Source organism: Sinohyriopsis cumingii, chromosome 11, assembly GCF_028554795.1.
Source record: "Sinohyriopsis cumingii isolate HCF-2022 chromosome 11, ASM2855479v2, whole genome shotgun sequence".
Classification (NCBI taxonomy): domain Eukaryota; kingdom Metazoa; phylum Mollusca; class Bivalvia; order Unionida; family Unionidae; genus Sinohyriopsis; species Sinohyriopsis cumingii.
In genome coordinates, this window is record NC_142971.1 from 108,400,170 (window position 1) to 108,417,668 (window position 17,499).

Sequence of the window (17,499 nt, forward strand, 5' to 3'; positions counted from 1 at the left end):
GTTCCTGTGAGTGTTGAGAGTGCATTAACAGTGGATAAATCTCCATGGAATCTAGGACATGCTATAGCAATTCATTTGTTGCAAGGATTATTTATTTCCGATACAAATATTTGGATTGTTGATGATCATACTGAATGGTCAAATTTAGTTTATATAGCAGTGTTTCGAGTCAGAATAATGTCTCAGCTGCAGAGGGTTATGATAGACTGCACAGTGAATAATAATCAAACTCATGAAATTAACAACAATATAGAAAAGGAAATAATTAGCTGGTTATCAATGATCTGACAAAAAAATACATGCAACTTCAATCTTGATATTGAATTTATCATGATGCTGAAGAAAAAAAAACAAGATAATTATTGGGGAAGTATCTCAATAATAATTCAAGACAGTTTACCGTGGGTAGAATTAATAGTAGTCTTGGACATACATGCAAAAATGTGATGTTAAACTGCCTTCAATGTAATCAACATAGAGGTGCTGGCACCTTTCTAGTGAATAATTGGTGGTAATTGAGTATCTTCAGGAATTACTTTTAATTGTTCATGTACAAATCCATGTTGAGGAGCAGCTGAATCTAATTTGCAGGTCTACCCATGGATCATGGTTACACTCCAGACTGGGTCAGTTGCTCTTTCATTTACCCCCTTCAAGTTCAGCAGGTTCATATAAATATCTAACAGTAACATTACTAAGTACTGGTTGTTTGGAGAAAGAGTCATGTCATTGTGCTGGTATGTGTTTTTTCATGATTGCATTGATAGGATTCATAGAAATTCCACAAGTTGTTGTTGTAAGGTTTAACGCCATTTTCAGCACACAATAGGCTATACATGGCGGCCAGCATTAATGGTGGAGGAAGAACCCAGGAAAACCCTGGAGAGAAACACCGACCCATGAGAAGCTACTGGCAAAGCTTTCCCACATACCCACATTGGCCGAATCCGAGACTCGAACCCACACAGACAGAAGTGAGATGGCAGTGATCCATAACGGAGAGCACTTTAGACCACTTGGCTACTCTGGGCCCCAATTCCACAAGTACTTTCATTATTTAACGCAGCTATCATACTTGGTAGTCTTGCAACCCATTTATGAGATCTATTATCTGCCTGAACTTTATTCGAGGATATTTCCTGCGCATATTGATATCCAAACAATTGCTCAGCAAGTGTTCATTTAAATCACTCAACAACTGCCTGATTGCGTTGAAGTGCGGTATGTCATCTTATTTTGATGTTATGCTGTTTCATCATCGACATTACTGCACTAAGAAATTCTTTGCCAGGATCAACCTGCAGTAGATGTGGCCATCACAAGGGTACTCACTGATAAATTTGTTCAAACACAGATGCAACTTCAGTTGCTATTTTTGTTCATAATGGTTCTGCTTCTTTACATCTACTGGCAATGTCAATGACAGTCAATGCATATTTGTATGTGCATTGAGTGATGTCTCTCAGTTTTAACAGTATCATGTGGTAGAAACAAAATATCTGTCTGATGAACCTATTGGTAGTACTGACATTAAAATATGCATACTGAATTTTTTTAGGTTTTGGAAGATAAATATGCTATATTGCCATTTGTGCAAAACAATTTGCAGCAACAGAACATGCCACACCTGCTGCATCTGCAAGTTTACTAATTGCTGCTCTACCCTTCCAATATCCTCTTGGACTATAATAAATTAAGTCCATTATTATATTATTATCATAACAATTGGCCAACTAATTACAGGCCCCTAGCACTAATTTACCTTTCAACGCAGATCTTATAATTAAAAAAATGAGTGATTCTCACAGGTTTTTATTTTATTACTGACTTTAACATGTTTATCCACTTCACATCTGCAATGTCATTGTTGAAAATCTTCATTTTTATACTCAACATCATGAATGTGGCATGCTTGATCAATTGCATTTATTGGATACTCTCCAGGTCTTGGTTGATCTTTCTTGTCAAGTCAGATATCAAGTCGGGTCATAGGACCAAAATCATTATATCCAGGAAGATGCTTCTCACTAGGATACTTAGCCCATTGAGTCCCTGGTAATTTGGTGAGTAAACCAGTATTTTTTTGTACCACATTTTGTACACTTGCCTGTAAGTGCATGCTTTTTATTCCTCATTGTTATTGTTTTTATCCTGGTGGTTGGGGTGGGTTCTATGCATCGAACACAATATAAATTCATATAATTATTATATATTCCTACAACATGAATGTCATTGATTTCTAAGTGACATGAAAGCAAAAGCCAATCAAGCACCATCCAACTCTACCAAATTCTATCAGAGCAATTATCATAAATCCATCTGGGTCTGGTAAGAGGCAATTGTTACTTAACCTGATAATGAGATGGCTCAAGTGGGATAAGTTATATTTAATGGCACCATCTGTGGATGATCAGAGATGCTATGACATGCTTAAAGATTTGAATGAAAATGCAAAGTTGTTGGACAAGGATGGTAATGATATTATTGATTTTATCACCGACATCAGTGATGTGCCATCCATAGATGAACTTGATGGTAGTATTAACAATCTTATAGTATATGATGATGTGATGCTAGATAAACAATCAAATCCAGCTCAGATATTTTCCCGAGGCAGACACAAAAACACCAACATTACATATGTTACTCAGCGATATACTGCAATCTTCTGGTTGTTTTTAATGGTGTTTATACACACATGCTGTGAAATATTCATCAGACTTGGTGTTCAGGTGACATGGATATGATTAAATTTAAAAACTTCTCGCACACACACGCGATTCTTCATGGATTTATCATAATTAATTTACATGATCCTCTGTCTCGATATTGATTAGGTCTTGATAAAAATTTTGTTGAGACATCTGACCACATTTTTTTTTAGACACACAGGGGGTGACTCCCCAGGTAAATATATTTGACACACACCAAAAAAATTACCTGGTTAGAGGTCTTAATGATGCTTGTACTTTTTCACCCGTTGTAGGAAGGCTTTATCGCGCAATAAAATTGGTCTGTTCACCCTCCCCCTACTGAGAATGTAAAGATATTATCACTTTTTATGTTGCTTGTTTAACCTTGTTGGGGGATGAGAAATAAAATAATGAAGTTATCTTCATGATTATCATTCAAGATATTCTTCAGATATATCCACAAACTGGGTTAAATGATAAAAGTCCATTTATCTTTGTCTGTATTATCATGCTTACAGCAAAAACCTGATTCAAGACATTTGGCCTTAAAACCAATGTCAGAGTGTAGACTAACAACTTGTTCACTGGAATGCAACAAAATACAAAGTTTAGACAAAATACCTTGTACTTGTTGATGTACTCATAAGCTCGCTTTAGTATAAAAATGCAAGGAATGACTTATGACTTAATCCCAGGTCACTTTGGTCTGATTTGTATGTAAAATTCCTTCACAAAAGTGCTGATATGCTAGTGGCCACACATGCAATGGTTTCATTGAAAACCACTTAAATTAGTATTCTAGTGAAAAGCCCATATCAATGTGACCATCTATGTCTGTGTGTGTGTGTGTGTGTGTGTGTGTGTGATTTGGATTTTTAATGTTGCTTTAACAATTTTTTAGTGATATCGCTACAATGTCTGCAGTATGGCATTTTATAGTGATGCCTAGCACTGGAACATCATGTCGCAGACATGTAACATGATCTCCCACCCAGTCACATTATCCTGACACCAGGCCGACCAGTCCTAACACTAGCCTCTTAATGCTGAGCACCATGCGAGGTAACTGTTAGTACCATTTTTGTAAGTCGTTGGTATGACTTAGCCGGAGATCAAACCCACGATCTCCCGCATCCAAGGAGGATGCTCTAACCACTAGGCCACCAGAGAGGTCATGTCACCATCTGTGCAATAGGAATGTAATAAGATTTTAGAATTGGCTATGTTGTGATACTGGTGGTCAGATGAGCAATATATTCATTAGAACTTGTTGCCTTAGTGTTCAGTGAAAACCCAATGTCAATACAACTCTCTGTTATGGAGAAGTAGCCATATAATGATCTTCAGAATGGTCATCAAGGCAGCCATTTTTTCAGTATAATTTTAATACAGGAACAGGTATACATGGCAAGAAATACACCACTCCCTCAATAACCCATGCCTGGATAACTCGCGATCCCATTTATAACGTGGTGTCTGGCGTGGCTCCCAATTTTTTTCCAAAGAAAATATATTTGAAATATCTTTAAAATATGCAGAACATGAAAAAATTACGAAAATGGTGATTAACGCCCATAAAGATAGAATCCATATTGTGAAATTTGCAAGTTCTAAATAGCATATATATTATGCAAGTTTTTTTAAATGATAAATAGTTGTCAATACACTGTAAATAATCAGTCTGGTGAAATGCTGATCAATAAAAACTTCTGGTAAATGCTAACAGGTGGCAACAGTGAATGAAATAAACACCAATTAAATGTCTTGCTATGTGAAAGTCACATTCTAATCCTTTAATTCCGTTTCAGTGTAAACATTATAATCACAACATATTCTGTTCTATGAAAACATGAAAAGAGTCAATCGACCGTCATATCGAAACCCATGAGTACTTCTGTGAGAACCTAATTACATGCCAGCTTTGTTTTGATCAACAACTTGGGAAAGTGTTTGTTGCATTGAAAAATCAATTAAAAGACCCCTGTGTTGTTTTATCACTTTGAATATGTTTTTTGTATCAAATCAAGCAAGGGAGGTACAAAGAAAAAATTGAAAGGCATGCAAATCTGAGCATAAGTTCCTGTGGTCACTACCATTATCAAAATTCATTTTATGTGACCAATCGAAAATGGTTTCACATTTTTATGTACTTAACATCATTAAAGTATATATTATGAATCAGTAATGTGTCTTAATCATTTGTAAATGTGACCATGGAGAGTAGAGGAATCAAGCGAAAGGCGTACTCAGTGACTGAAAAGCTGTGCATCATAGATGGGGTTCATAACGGTGAAGAAAGAGCCAAAGTTTGCAATGAGCTAAAAATTGCTCAGTCAACGCTTCGAGGTTGGCTTAACGATGAGCAGAAACTTCGGGATTACTTATATGATGTTGACTCAGATGATGGGATCAAACAAAAACAAGCACGGACTGCACAAGATACCAAATTAGATGATGCTGTGTACACATGGTTCACACAGCAACATAAACAAGGTGTTCTCATCTCTGGAATAATTCTCAAGGCCCAAGCAGAGAAAATGGCAAAAATTATGGACAATGAATCTCATTTTAGGGCAAGCCAAGGATGGCTTTGGAGATTTCAGTGCCTACATGGAATTAAACAAAATTTGTTGTCGGGAGAGATACGTTCAGTGAATCAGGAAGCCGCATGTAATTATCCAAAATATCTCAGAGAGATAATCATCTGTGAACAATTCACAGAAGACCAAATCTTTTAATATTGCCATATGGTGGCTGGAGAACCAAAATGTTGACTATGTAAAGATCATACAGTTGAGAAATCTGCAGGATTTTGCTCAGCAGCAGAGAAATCAAGGAGTAACACACACAAAAATTCCCTGTATTTTTCAAAATGTGAAGTTATATTTGTCAAGCGTGTCACAAATGACAAGTATTATTGTGTTCAAATGTACATCGTTTTAAATTTGTTGACCCATTACGTTCATGTTGGTAATGATTAACCCTTGTGATTTTCTTTTTCATTTTACTTCTACCACAATCAAATATATCTATCTATCTATCGTTTGATTGACAATGTTTCTCAAAAAGAGTGTCGATCTTTTGTATTAAAAAAAAACCTTCTAAGTTGGATCAAACAATAAAACTAGAATGTATCCAATTCAACACACAAATTATTGACACAGTACACAATGTGTGAAGTGGTACACGTGTTAAGTGAACGGAAACCATGTGGAATAATGTTTTTGATGATCTCCTCAATATACAGTAATTTATTCTGAAATTAATGTTGCTCTATGAGGAAAAAATAAACAAAGTACACCATTATGAAGAGAGATTTTTTCAGTTAAGCTCAGCTTGATTATAAATTGAGTATTCAACATTATAACCTGCCAACCCACCGACCCACCCTTTTGCCGTTACACTGATCCCTTTATTAGTTTTGGCTTTTTTTCTTCTATAGGTCCCTCGATAACTTGCGCCTCACTTATAGTGCGGTCAATGCTTTTGGACCCTGATGTGCGCAAGTTATCAATGGTGTAAGTAGTTTTTAAGAAATGTCAGTTAGCCCATCCATTCTGGAGATGCAGCATTTACAAGATTCAAGATTTGTCAAATTTTGGATGGACAGGTTGACATAATTTTCTTTAACGAAAAAGTGCATAAAGTAATAAGTGTTGCATTGAAAACCACATCTCAGCAATGACTAGTAATAAGATTATCAGTAGTGATGGGAATCGGTCAGAAATTCATAATCGAAAATCGGTTCCACTTAACCAACTGATAATTGATTATAATCGGTTACTAAGAGCAAATTTTAATTTTTGTTTGTTATTCTGTTATATCTTTGATCAATAGTTTAAGATGTTAGTAACTGTACAGGAGTAATCTCTTTTAATGACATGTAATATACTTTAACCTGATAATAATATTACATTTTTGTCCACTGTATTGTGTGTTATTTTTGTTCTACATATTTGTTAAATGAACGCAACTTTTATGGCTGATAAGTCATGTGCAACTGAAATACTGCTACAATGCCCCAAAATCCTTTCATTCATATATGATGTGTCTATAATTTTAAGTGCAGAAGGACATGGTTTTCTTGTTTGTCATTGTTTACAAATGCTACAAATAATGTTGCATTTAAAACTGAAACAAATCATCAAAATGTGTTTAAATTTATTAACTCAACTATTTAACAACTTAATAATGGCTATATGTTCCTAATTATGAAATTTTGCACCTATGAAATATCATATGGTTTTATATTTCTAGTTGTGAAGGGAATTAATAAATTTCAGGTCAACTTTAGTGGCTTGGAGTTTTTCTAATCTTTGTGTTTTGCATATAACTAAAAAGTAGTCTCCCTTTACATATAATCGATTATGAAGTTTCACAATCAATTATCTTATTGGTTTGCTCAACCAACTGATGATTGATTATAATCGATAATCGGAACAACACTAATTATCAGGATCTTCAGTGTCCATATTTGATATGTGACAATTTATGAAGTACACTCCTCATAGCAAATGTTTTAATGAAAACCCATATCATTATGGCTATCCTTTCTGGAGAATAAGCTATAACAAGATTTTCACATGTCCATTGTGGCCAGACCTTTTTCATTTAGGACCAACTAACTTGACATCATAATAAGTGTTTTGGTGAGATAAAAAATTTACCATTTTGCTAATGCCATACATTTAGAAGAAGTAGCCATAACAATATTGTCAAGATGGCCACCATACTGGCAATGTTGTATGTTAGATTGGCATCATTTTCATTTAGTGTCATCCAGGCATTACAAGAAGTCTTTTAGTTCAAACCCAATGAAGCAACTGTTTAAGCAGAAGTTGAGATAAAAAGATTTGTCAGCCATGTTTGAGATCTGGTCTGCCAAATGTCTATTGTTATTCCTCCACAAGGGATGATCGTACTAACAAGGTGTTTTCGCTAAAGAATTCTTATGACATCTCATTAGTACTAAATAAAAATAGTGCCATTTCAACAACCAATATTGCCATCATAGAAGTCCCCTTAAAAATGTTGTTTCTAAGCTTTCTAAATGGCTGGTCATATTAACACTGGGTTTTCACTGAAAGATTTTATATGTCTAATTGGTCCTAAATGAAAAAGTTGCCAATATGACATTAAAAAATGGACAAATATTCATTGGCATATTACATTAAAACACCTGATATCTATTCGTTTGTTTAATTCATACTGAGATTAATTTTGCATTTAGAGTAACATATTGTTGTGTATGGAAAGTGAGAAGTCATATTAAGGGAAGTCAAGTCAAACTGAAAACAACATAAACCCAAATCTGCCATTGCATAATGTGCCAAGAGATCAGGGTCTTCATTGTTTGTTCTATTAATTATTTTGCATTATGTGATGAAGATCTGGGTTTGTGCAGTCTGCAGTTGGGCTTGCCTTTTAAGAAAAATATATGTTGTAATAAGTAAACAGGTTTAAAAAAAATTAAACGTCATTATTAATAATGCTTATGTTAGATCCCCAATACAAGTTAACTGTGGTTTGCTTTTTGTTCAAAAGATTATTCCTTTATAACGTTTGGGACTCAGTTTATCTGACCTTTGTTTATGCATTTCACTTTACTGATCAATAAGACCTAATACTGACAGTGAGCAGATAAACTGTTTACTTTGGTGCAATATAACATGATTATGCAATGACAGCATTTCACACCTATATTATGGCAATTTATTTAACTGGACTCTTTTTTAACTGGGACTTTTCTCAAGGTTAGGAGTCCTGGACTCCAACTTTTGAAATCCTAGTGAAAACCCTGTTTGACCTATTGTTCACCAGAGTTTATTATTACTTGCTAATGTCCAAGTAAAGTATACCTATTAAGCTTTACGAAAATTGGGTCCATGTAGACTGAGTTATTATGCTGAAACCAAGAATGAATATTCAAGTCCAGTGACCTCAACCTTTGAGCTATTAATTGCAGACTTTGTAGGGATCAACTCCACAAGTGAACAACAGCTATGAAGTTTAGAACCCCCCAAAAACCTGGTGATCGCATCTGAGGAAAATGGACTTATCGTTTGGAATCAAACTGACAATTTTAGCACCGGTGATACCTGATCTTTGACTTGTGGGACTGAAAATCAAACAGGATTGTGTGTCTGCCCATCAGTAGACTACCTATAAAGTGATCAAAACTGGATTCAGGAAACTTGACATATCAAGCAGAAAACATAAAAAATAAAATTTTGGATTCAGTGATCTTGACCATTCACACTTTGGTTTCATAATTAATGGGGAGTTACCCATGTCCAAGGGTAGTCTACATAAATCTGATGAAAATCTGGTCAAGTATGTAAGCAAGTAAATATGATCTGAGTCGAATGGCACACACCAACACAATCCTGGCTATATAGTTTAGGTGCCAAGTAAGTTTAGGTACCCCAAAACAAAGATAAAGGCAAAATTGAGTAAAATTTTCTAAATACAAAGTCTTATTTTTCATATAAACTGCACTTGTTTCAAAGTCCAAGACATTCTCAGTTGGAAAAAAAATGGAATGCATCTCTGGGCCAAAATGTTGCTTCATTAATAACCTCTCAAGACATACAGGAAGGTGCATCAATCATATTTTATGTCCTAAGCCCACAGTAGGGGAAGAATTAGGCCAAGTAAACTTATCACACAGAAAGAAAAATCACATTCTCAGATTCAGTAACCTAAATGTTCAACCTTACAGCCCAAAAATTAACAGATTCTGCCTCTATTGATTCTTAAGACATACAGGGTTTTAGAAATAAAAAAATGAAATACCACAGCAAACCAAACTCATTTTGTAGAAACCACCTTGTCTTGGATGGCTAGACAGATGGACATCACTATCCTTTTATCCACCCACCGACCCACCCCACTCCCACAATCGAGGGACCAAAAGTCAATCACAGATACATTCAATAATTAGCATTTTTTTTAAAAACTAGCTTAATCTTTAGTTCAAACCTTGGATTTGACCCAATATGCTAGATTTTCACAATTTAGAGCTACATGTAATGCTATCACAAGAAAGAATTAAAAGCAAAATTTGCATAATCTGGTTACAATATAAAATTGGTTAAATCAATCACCTTGATAAAGATTTGGAAACTAATTCAACCAGGTATATCTGTCCGCAGTAGTTCACAATATATGCCTCATCCAGTAGCACAAGTTAGCATCTTTAATGTGTAATAAACTCTACAAAGAAGGTCATAACGACCCATTTTTGGTGTGTGATATGCTGTCTTTCCAAGATACATCATTAATGGGAATTTGCTTGCAATAAATGAAAAGGATCTGAATGAAAAACTGGACATGATTGTTTAGTAATATTTTAAAACATTTCGACAGTAGGTCATAATGGCACAGTTGAAAGTGGGTGAAACATTCATTGTAAGATACATCCATGGTGTTAAGTTTCATGTCAATATCTGAAGATATATAGAATTCACAGCCTGGACTGGAATCTGGATGATGGCTGAATATGAACAAATGTACAGACAAAGTAAATCCGACATACTGCCTGCCTTTGAAGTAGGGAAGAAAAAAACTTTGCTCCATTTTACTCCCAATATGCATGCATATTGTAATATCTAACTCAGCAAACCAGAATACTAGGCACTATTAAGAACTACATTCCTTTTCCAATAATAATACTAATAATGATAATAAAAAAATATGAAACAAAGTCAGAGAAACATGATGCGGTTCACTATATTGTAAACCTTAATGGTACTGTGAATGGGGTTTCACATGCACAAACATTGTCAATTTTAATGGGTCAAGATTATTTGATGTTAAACGTTGAGATGTGAGATGAAGTTTTACCTACAAGACTGGCATATTTAATCACAGCATTTTTATCTATTGCTGAAAACATCTACCACATGTGAATTACTTCTTTCATTCCTGAACGTATGCCACCTAACCATCATTGTTTAGATCGCCATCTGCATTCTTTTATAAATGTGTGCTCTGTTTTTTATATTCATAATGTCATGCTGTAGTCATGAGTATTAATGAATTCATCAAGAAATTCATTTAAAGACATCAACAGTTCTACAAGCCCTGGGACATCAAAATTAAGTGGAAAGAAGTTCGCATTTTAGTAGTTATTGTGCCCTATTCATTTCCATGTTGGACCATGCGTGTGTTGTGCTGAATTTCTCATGAATAGTTTAGAAAAATAATTATCTTACCTTTCTGAAATTTGGAATATCAAAGCCAGAAATATGATGATAGTCCATAAATTAGTGATTTCAAACATCCAGTGGAGTTTTATTACCAAAACAGCGGAGACACAGGATAGTGACTGAATCAATGTGCCCAGCAGAAGAAGCACATTTCTCTTGTCAGTCTTTTGTTGAACAATAAGTTAATGTTACTGTTCATTACTAAGTTCTTGGCTATACAGAACTTGTTATTTTACTTTGATGTTCAAAAGATTATGCATTTGATAGGGACTCTTTCAAACTGCATTATGGCTACTGCATCATCAGTATGTTGCACTCTCACTCAATTAACATAAAAAATTCACTTGTCTGTTTTGTTCAGTTCTATGTACTCAGAGCTATGAATATACAAATAAGATTAAATGTAAAAACGCACACCATGGACACTGAGAGGACAACTTAATTCTGTCTAAATTTTGTGTTCAGAGGGGATTTTTCCATGCAGTTTGAACAGTTGACTTGGTTACCACAATGGCTAGTCTTGGAAAGGACAAAACATTGAATCGCTAAATAAGGTCATGTACACTTGAATAGGAGTCTAAAAACATGAGTGTACTGGCAGATAGCTGTTTAAATGAACATCTAAGTACAAAAGAATTTCGGCACTACAAAATCCCAAAACTGAATCAAATTATTATGAACAATTGTAAGTAGAGTTATTACATGATTGCTATTGAATTTAAATGCCTTATAATTATTATATAGTAATTCTTTATAAAGCTGCTGCTATCTCACACCACACTGCTCAAGCACGCTAGCACTAAAATTATTTTTCCAATGAAATCACGCTATTATGACATAATGTGTTACAGTCAATCTAATCAATTTAGCTGTTAATATACATAGGAATTTAATAATATAATTTCTTTGACAATAATATGGTGTATTATAGCTTTGTCTTTTGGCATTTAAACAAACAAGTCTGCTCTATAGTATCAAAAGTTGATAGTGTTGTGACAGACACTGTTTATGTAAAGTCACTAAGCGAGATTGAAAAGCATGTTATATCTCACCTTTACTATTTAATACAAATCATATTTACATCCTGAACTAAGGTCTTTTCGATATAATACATGGGGTGTTACAATATATTTTTAAAACTATATGGCCTTTTATTAAAAAGTACGTAAAACTGTAAAAGCACATGTAAGACAATTTTCTGAAAGTGGGCCTAAACTGCATTCCAATTTTGCAAAATGGGTTCAGGAAAACCTGATGGTACCTGCTGACTGAACTTTGATTTCAAAGTAAGCTTTGTCCTGGGCAATTGGGGCATTGGAAAGCGCTGCTCCAGTTCCACAAATTCTCCTTCCATTTTTCACAATTACAACATCATTACCTAAAGTAAAAATGACAAAAAGCTTAATTAGATAGCTACTAATCTTGAAAAAAATATTAATAATAATTGTAATATAACCACCACAAGTATCATATTGAATTTTGTCAATTCAAGCAAAGGCCTTATTCCAAACACTAAGCCAGGCATCGCACACTTTCTTACACTTGGCTATTGTTCCATTTAAACTATCAGTTCTAGCAACGTTAGCACTCTTCTGAATCTCATTAGTCTTCATGAATTTGCCCTTTAACCCCAAAATAATTATCCAAATTTACTAAAGGAATTTTGTCTAAGTCTTGACATGCCTTGATTTCGAGACCATATGCACTACTTATTCAGCTACACTTGGAAATGAACAAGATAATGAAAGCTAACGTTGTTTACTAGATGTACTCTTATAATGACCACATATACATCTCTAGTTTTTTCTGTCTCTGAATTCAGTCATTGTAAATATCAGCACATTTTCTCACCACTTAGCGGCTAGTTTTTGAACTTGCTGCCCAGCTAGTGCATGTTCTTTTGATGTACTCTTATGATGACATGTACATCTGGGGACCTTTCAGCCACTGAATTCTGTCTTTGTAAATATCAGCACATCTAAATGACCCATTGATCAACACATTTTCCCACTCAGCAGGTGGTTGAAGCAGGACTAGCAAGCCAGTGAATTTGCCACCCAGCTTATGCATGCATATGGAAGACTCCTGCATATGTGATTTTCTGCATCCCAGATAAAAAAATTACATCCAAATATGCGTGACGAAGCATTTTCTGAGACCTCTGCTAATACATAAGCAAATTCAAGATTACTGAAATTCATTCTGAACATTCTTTACTTTTGAACTTGTGATAGACCATTTAGGATTATTTGGGATACAATTCACAATAGTGTAAGTTCCTCTGAAATTTGTACTTTGCAACTTAGCAAAATAAACTGATTTGTTGATTCTAATAAATTTTGTTGTCTTTGCTTTTTCATGTTACATGGAACTTTTCTCACAATCATATTCTTCCCAATAACATAGAAGCATGGCTACGATCTATCCTGAAAAATGTACTAGTCTTAGAACACTATGATGTTGATGGGCTTAAAAAATCTTCATCACTATCTTCATTACCACTAAAATGTTTTGGATTTATAGGCCTAACAAAGTAAGCAAATTTACCAGATGATATGGTGCTAATCTGAACACTATAGCAAATTTTGCTTTCAAGTGCAGCTGTTAAAATACTTTCTGGCACTCTTAACTCATTAACCCCTGTAGGTTTTTGTCATTTTTGCCTGAAATGCGAGCAGGAAACACATTTTGGGGGCTATTTCTGAATACATCCTAATGCATCAACTTCCAACTGATTTTCTATTAGCCTAATGCCTAGCTGTGTTAGAAACATCATTTTCCATTGGTTTATTTTGCTTGCGCATGAGCAGGAGGGTAAAAGTTGGAGTTTTTTTTTTGTTTTGCTTAATAGACCCATCATTTTTGTATCGAGACCACTCTTTATTCCAAAAGCCCACCTTATTCTACTTTTTGCAAAGGTTCACCTGTCTGTGTGCAGTTCAGACCAGTCTGCCTTAGATCTGAGGCAAAAAAGTCTCAAACCCAGACACAAAATCAGATTCCGACCATGGATGAATTTTGGGTTTTAAAAAAAATGGGTACAAATTTTTAGGTTTTTCCCTCTATATTTTGTATTGCAACTAAAACGTCCAGATTATTTGGTATCATGACAGAGCTACATCTGTCTACCTTTCTATAATATCACCCACTTTAGTGTATCATACATGACCATAATGCTACTGAGCTCGGCAGTCAGCTACTACATCCTGCCACGTAAACACGATGCCAGGGGTTAATGAGTTAATCAAATTACATACTGTATCTCAATGATTTATGTAAAATACATGTTAATAAAATGTTCTGGTGTTCAATCTAACAATCAATTACTCAAATGTTTATGCGAGCTCTGAATAATAATGAATGTTCCAAATAACAAGTTGGCATAACTACATAACAGCTAGAACTGAGAGTTGTTCATGCACAATAAAGGTTTTATTTCATTGGTCTTCTAAATATTGTAGTCAAAAGAATCTGAATTATCAACTGCCTCTTCTCTACAGTTTTTTGTATTAGGTTATTGTTTGAGTGCAGCTGTCAAGAGAAATGTAGGCTGCATTACTTGAATCATGTGACCAAGAAATGTGAGAAATGGCTTTGTATGCGGTCCATTTGTAAACACTGTAATTCTGACTGATTTAAGAGATAAATACAATTTTAACTATTATGAATGAAAAACTAAATAATCGACATACATGTTCTGATTTAAGACCAGTAGGATTGTCAGAAGGTTGCAAAATATTGCTAGATATTGGGACAAATGACTGCTCAATGCTGGTACAGCATGGTTTTGATGAATTCCATGGAATTCTAGTCAGATTTGGAAAATATTTTTAAGCAGAGATATCTTTTCTTCTGTTTTGATTAATCTCTGATGCAGTGTTATAAACTCCTGGTTCTTTAGAGAACACATCTTTCAATTTCAGCAACAATATAGCTACAGCATTTGTTTACATTTGTCGACATCGATCAACATGGACAGAAAAATGTGTGGAAAATACTATTTTTGTACTTGTAAATTAAAAATGATATATACCATGAAAATGACTCCATTTGACTAACTATTTTATTTCAGTTAAAATTCTAACTAACAACTGATGGAGTGAATCAACATCCCACATAACAGGCATTTGCTATTGAGTGTGTGATAGCAATATGTCTTACAGTGGACAATAACATCAGTTACACTTGTCAAATAATAAAACTGTACTGTGTTGTTTCATGTAGAGCTGTTGCCACTGATGTTCATTGGCAGACCTTTTACCAGCTTTTACCCAAGTAATGAGTAGAAGTCAATTCATGGCAAGGGTGTAAAAAAAAACCAGTGACAAAAACCTTCCAATAAAGGGTCACTGGCTTGTAAGCTTGCGAAAACTAAAGAGTATGAGCATGTATCATTGTTATTTCATTTACATGGCTTAGTTAAAGGATTTACAGCTGAAATAATAAGGATATTAGTCTGAGAATAGCTCTAAAAGGGTGAAGTTACATGCTTGAGCGCATCAAACAATCACTCCAGGCTAGGTCTTATTTTTTTAAGTTCACTAGTCCTGCAATGTAAGATCTTAACCCTGATTTGCATGTGTGGGATGGGGTGGGGTCAACATCTTACTGCTTAAATATTTCATACCATATCATTCTTTTCTGAGGGTGGCACGATTTACCCAAATACACCCAAATAGTGCCCAAATATACCAAAATACTGCCCAAAATACTCTCAAATACTGTCCAGAAACAAGCATGTGATACATTTACTACAAAATATTTTTTTATTCATTGCAAATTTAAGTTCTGGATCAAAATGAAATATGTTAAATTACTAAAGCAACTAGAAATTCTTTGTACGAAATGTAATGAACATCTCCAATTACCATTTGCTCGGAAATTATCTATTTGCACCGAACATTTTAATGCCCACAAATAAAAATTATTATCATTCTAAAATATAGATATCTGTAATTAAGTATGCAATTTAGGGACATATACCGGTATATCATCCCGGACTCTCAATAATTTCCAAGCAAATGGTAATTGGAGATATTCATTACGTTTCTATTTGCTTGAGTAATTTAACATATTTCATTTTAACACAGAATTTAACTTTGCAATGAATTTAAAAATCTCCTTAGTTGTAAATGTATCACGTGCTTGTTTCTGGACAGTATAAGAGTTTTTTTGGGCAGTATCTGGGTGTATTTGAGTATATTTGGGCAGTATTTGGGTAAATCGTGCTGCCACTGTTCTGACTGCATTAATGGGGAAATTGGTGTCATTTTTATTATTTATATCTACACTTTGGTACTGTTTCACTGCTTAAAGTTTAAATGCTTGAATTGTTCTATACTTAATCTATGTATTTTTCCTTCGGAAAGTAAACCAGGCACAATCGGTTGGTTGCATGTTTAAAATATGCTAATAGTGCTTTGAGTTAGAGACTAAGTGTGTGACTGTGTCAGCATGAGCTACCCACTATCTGAAACATTCTTTATAATTTGGGATCGAGTTCCCCTCTCCACACTTTTTTTCTGACATGACCTCCGCTACCAGCAACGTCAGAAAATAAGAGGCAGAGAACACCGTATTGTTCTACACGACACAGAGTATTAAAGACAGTAAGACTTCGTGTCTTCTTTCATACAAATCACGGTCTTCGTCAACCGCTGTAGGTCTACTGCATCATCTGTCATTGTTTATGTGACAAACCAAAAAAAATTAATTCTCGACGATAACAGTAATTGTCCTTATTTTAGTTTTAGGTGTTCGAATGATGGATGCTGGAACAAATAAAATGAATGATGTGGGGGGGGGGGGTTTTGAATCGAAAATAAGTTACACTGCGATGGCATATTCAATTTGTTTGCATATTGATTACATTGCTCCAAAATATGAAATATACCCATATATGTCGTATCTAGCTTTACAGCTGGTAATTCCTTTAACCGAACATGACCAGTACTAAAATTTGTTCCATTCCAACAGCGAAGACAGCAAAATGAAGCAGTCATGTTATTGTTTCTGTTTTACGTTTATCTCCGCAATATTGATAACATTACTCCGTCGCAAAATACTTACGTAAACAAAGCCTCCGATGTTTGGAGCTGTAGTGTAGTTTCACATCTAACGAACAACGCTGTCGTTATAAACACTCAGACTGAATACAATAAATAAGTGTAACTCTAACATACATGTGTGCTAAGAAAGTTTAAGTTATCTGCATATCACCCTGAAATGCAAGGGGTTCAATAAACTTTGAAGAATATGATTTCTTTTTGTTTTGATTCAGGAAAAGATTGGTACGATGGTTTTCATTTACTGTTGTTAGCTTTTTGGGAATCAGTTCAAGAATCATCAAGTTTTAGCCCTTTTGCACTAGCTTTTGGACATACCGTTCGCGGACTACTGAAATTATTAAAAGAGAAACCGATGATTCAGGGATCCATCTTCTTGTTTATGTCTCTGATTTCAAATATAAGTTGTCAAAGGCTTGTCAAACAGCAAGAACCAGTCTTCACTCTACTCAGTCAAGAACAAAATGAAGGTATGACAGAAATATAAAGGAACGGAGTTTAAAGCTTGGTGATAGAGTTCTGACTCTCTTA

General features: G+C 34.6%; 1 protein-coding gene across 1 annotated transcript in view; it reads right to left on the reverse strand.

Annotated features, from left to right (window-relative positions):
- The window catches only part of LOC149789259 (SPRY domain-containing protein 7-like), a 35,586-nt gene extending 18,658 nt beyond the window's left edge, over nt 1–16,928 (reverse strand). The window contains exons 1-2 of the mRNA XM_089975434.1: nt 16,797–16,928; nt 12,165–12,281 (exon numbers count right to left, since the gene is read on the reverse strand). Coding sequence (XP_089831560.1) covers nt 12,165–12,281; nt 16,797–16,905 — 226 coding nt within the window. The 5' untranslated portion in view covers nt 16,906–16,928. The remainder of the gene's footprint in view (nt 1–12,164; nt 12,282–16,796) is intronic.
- Between the last annotated feature and the right edge of the window lie 571 nt (nt 16,929–17,499).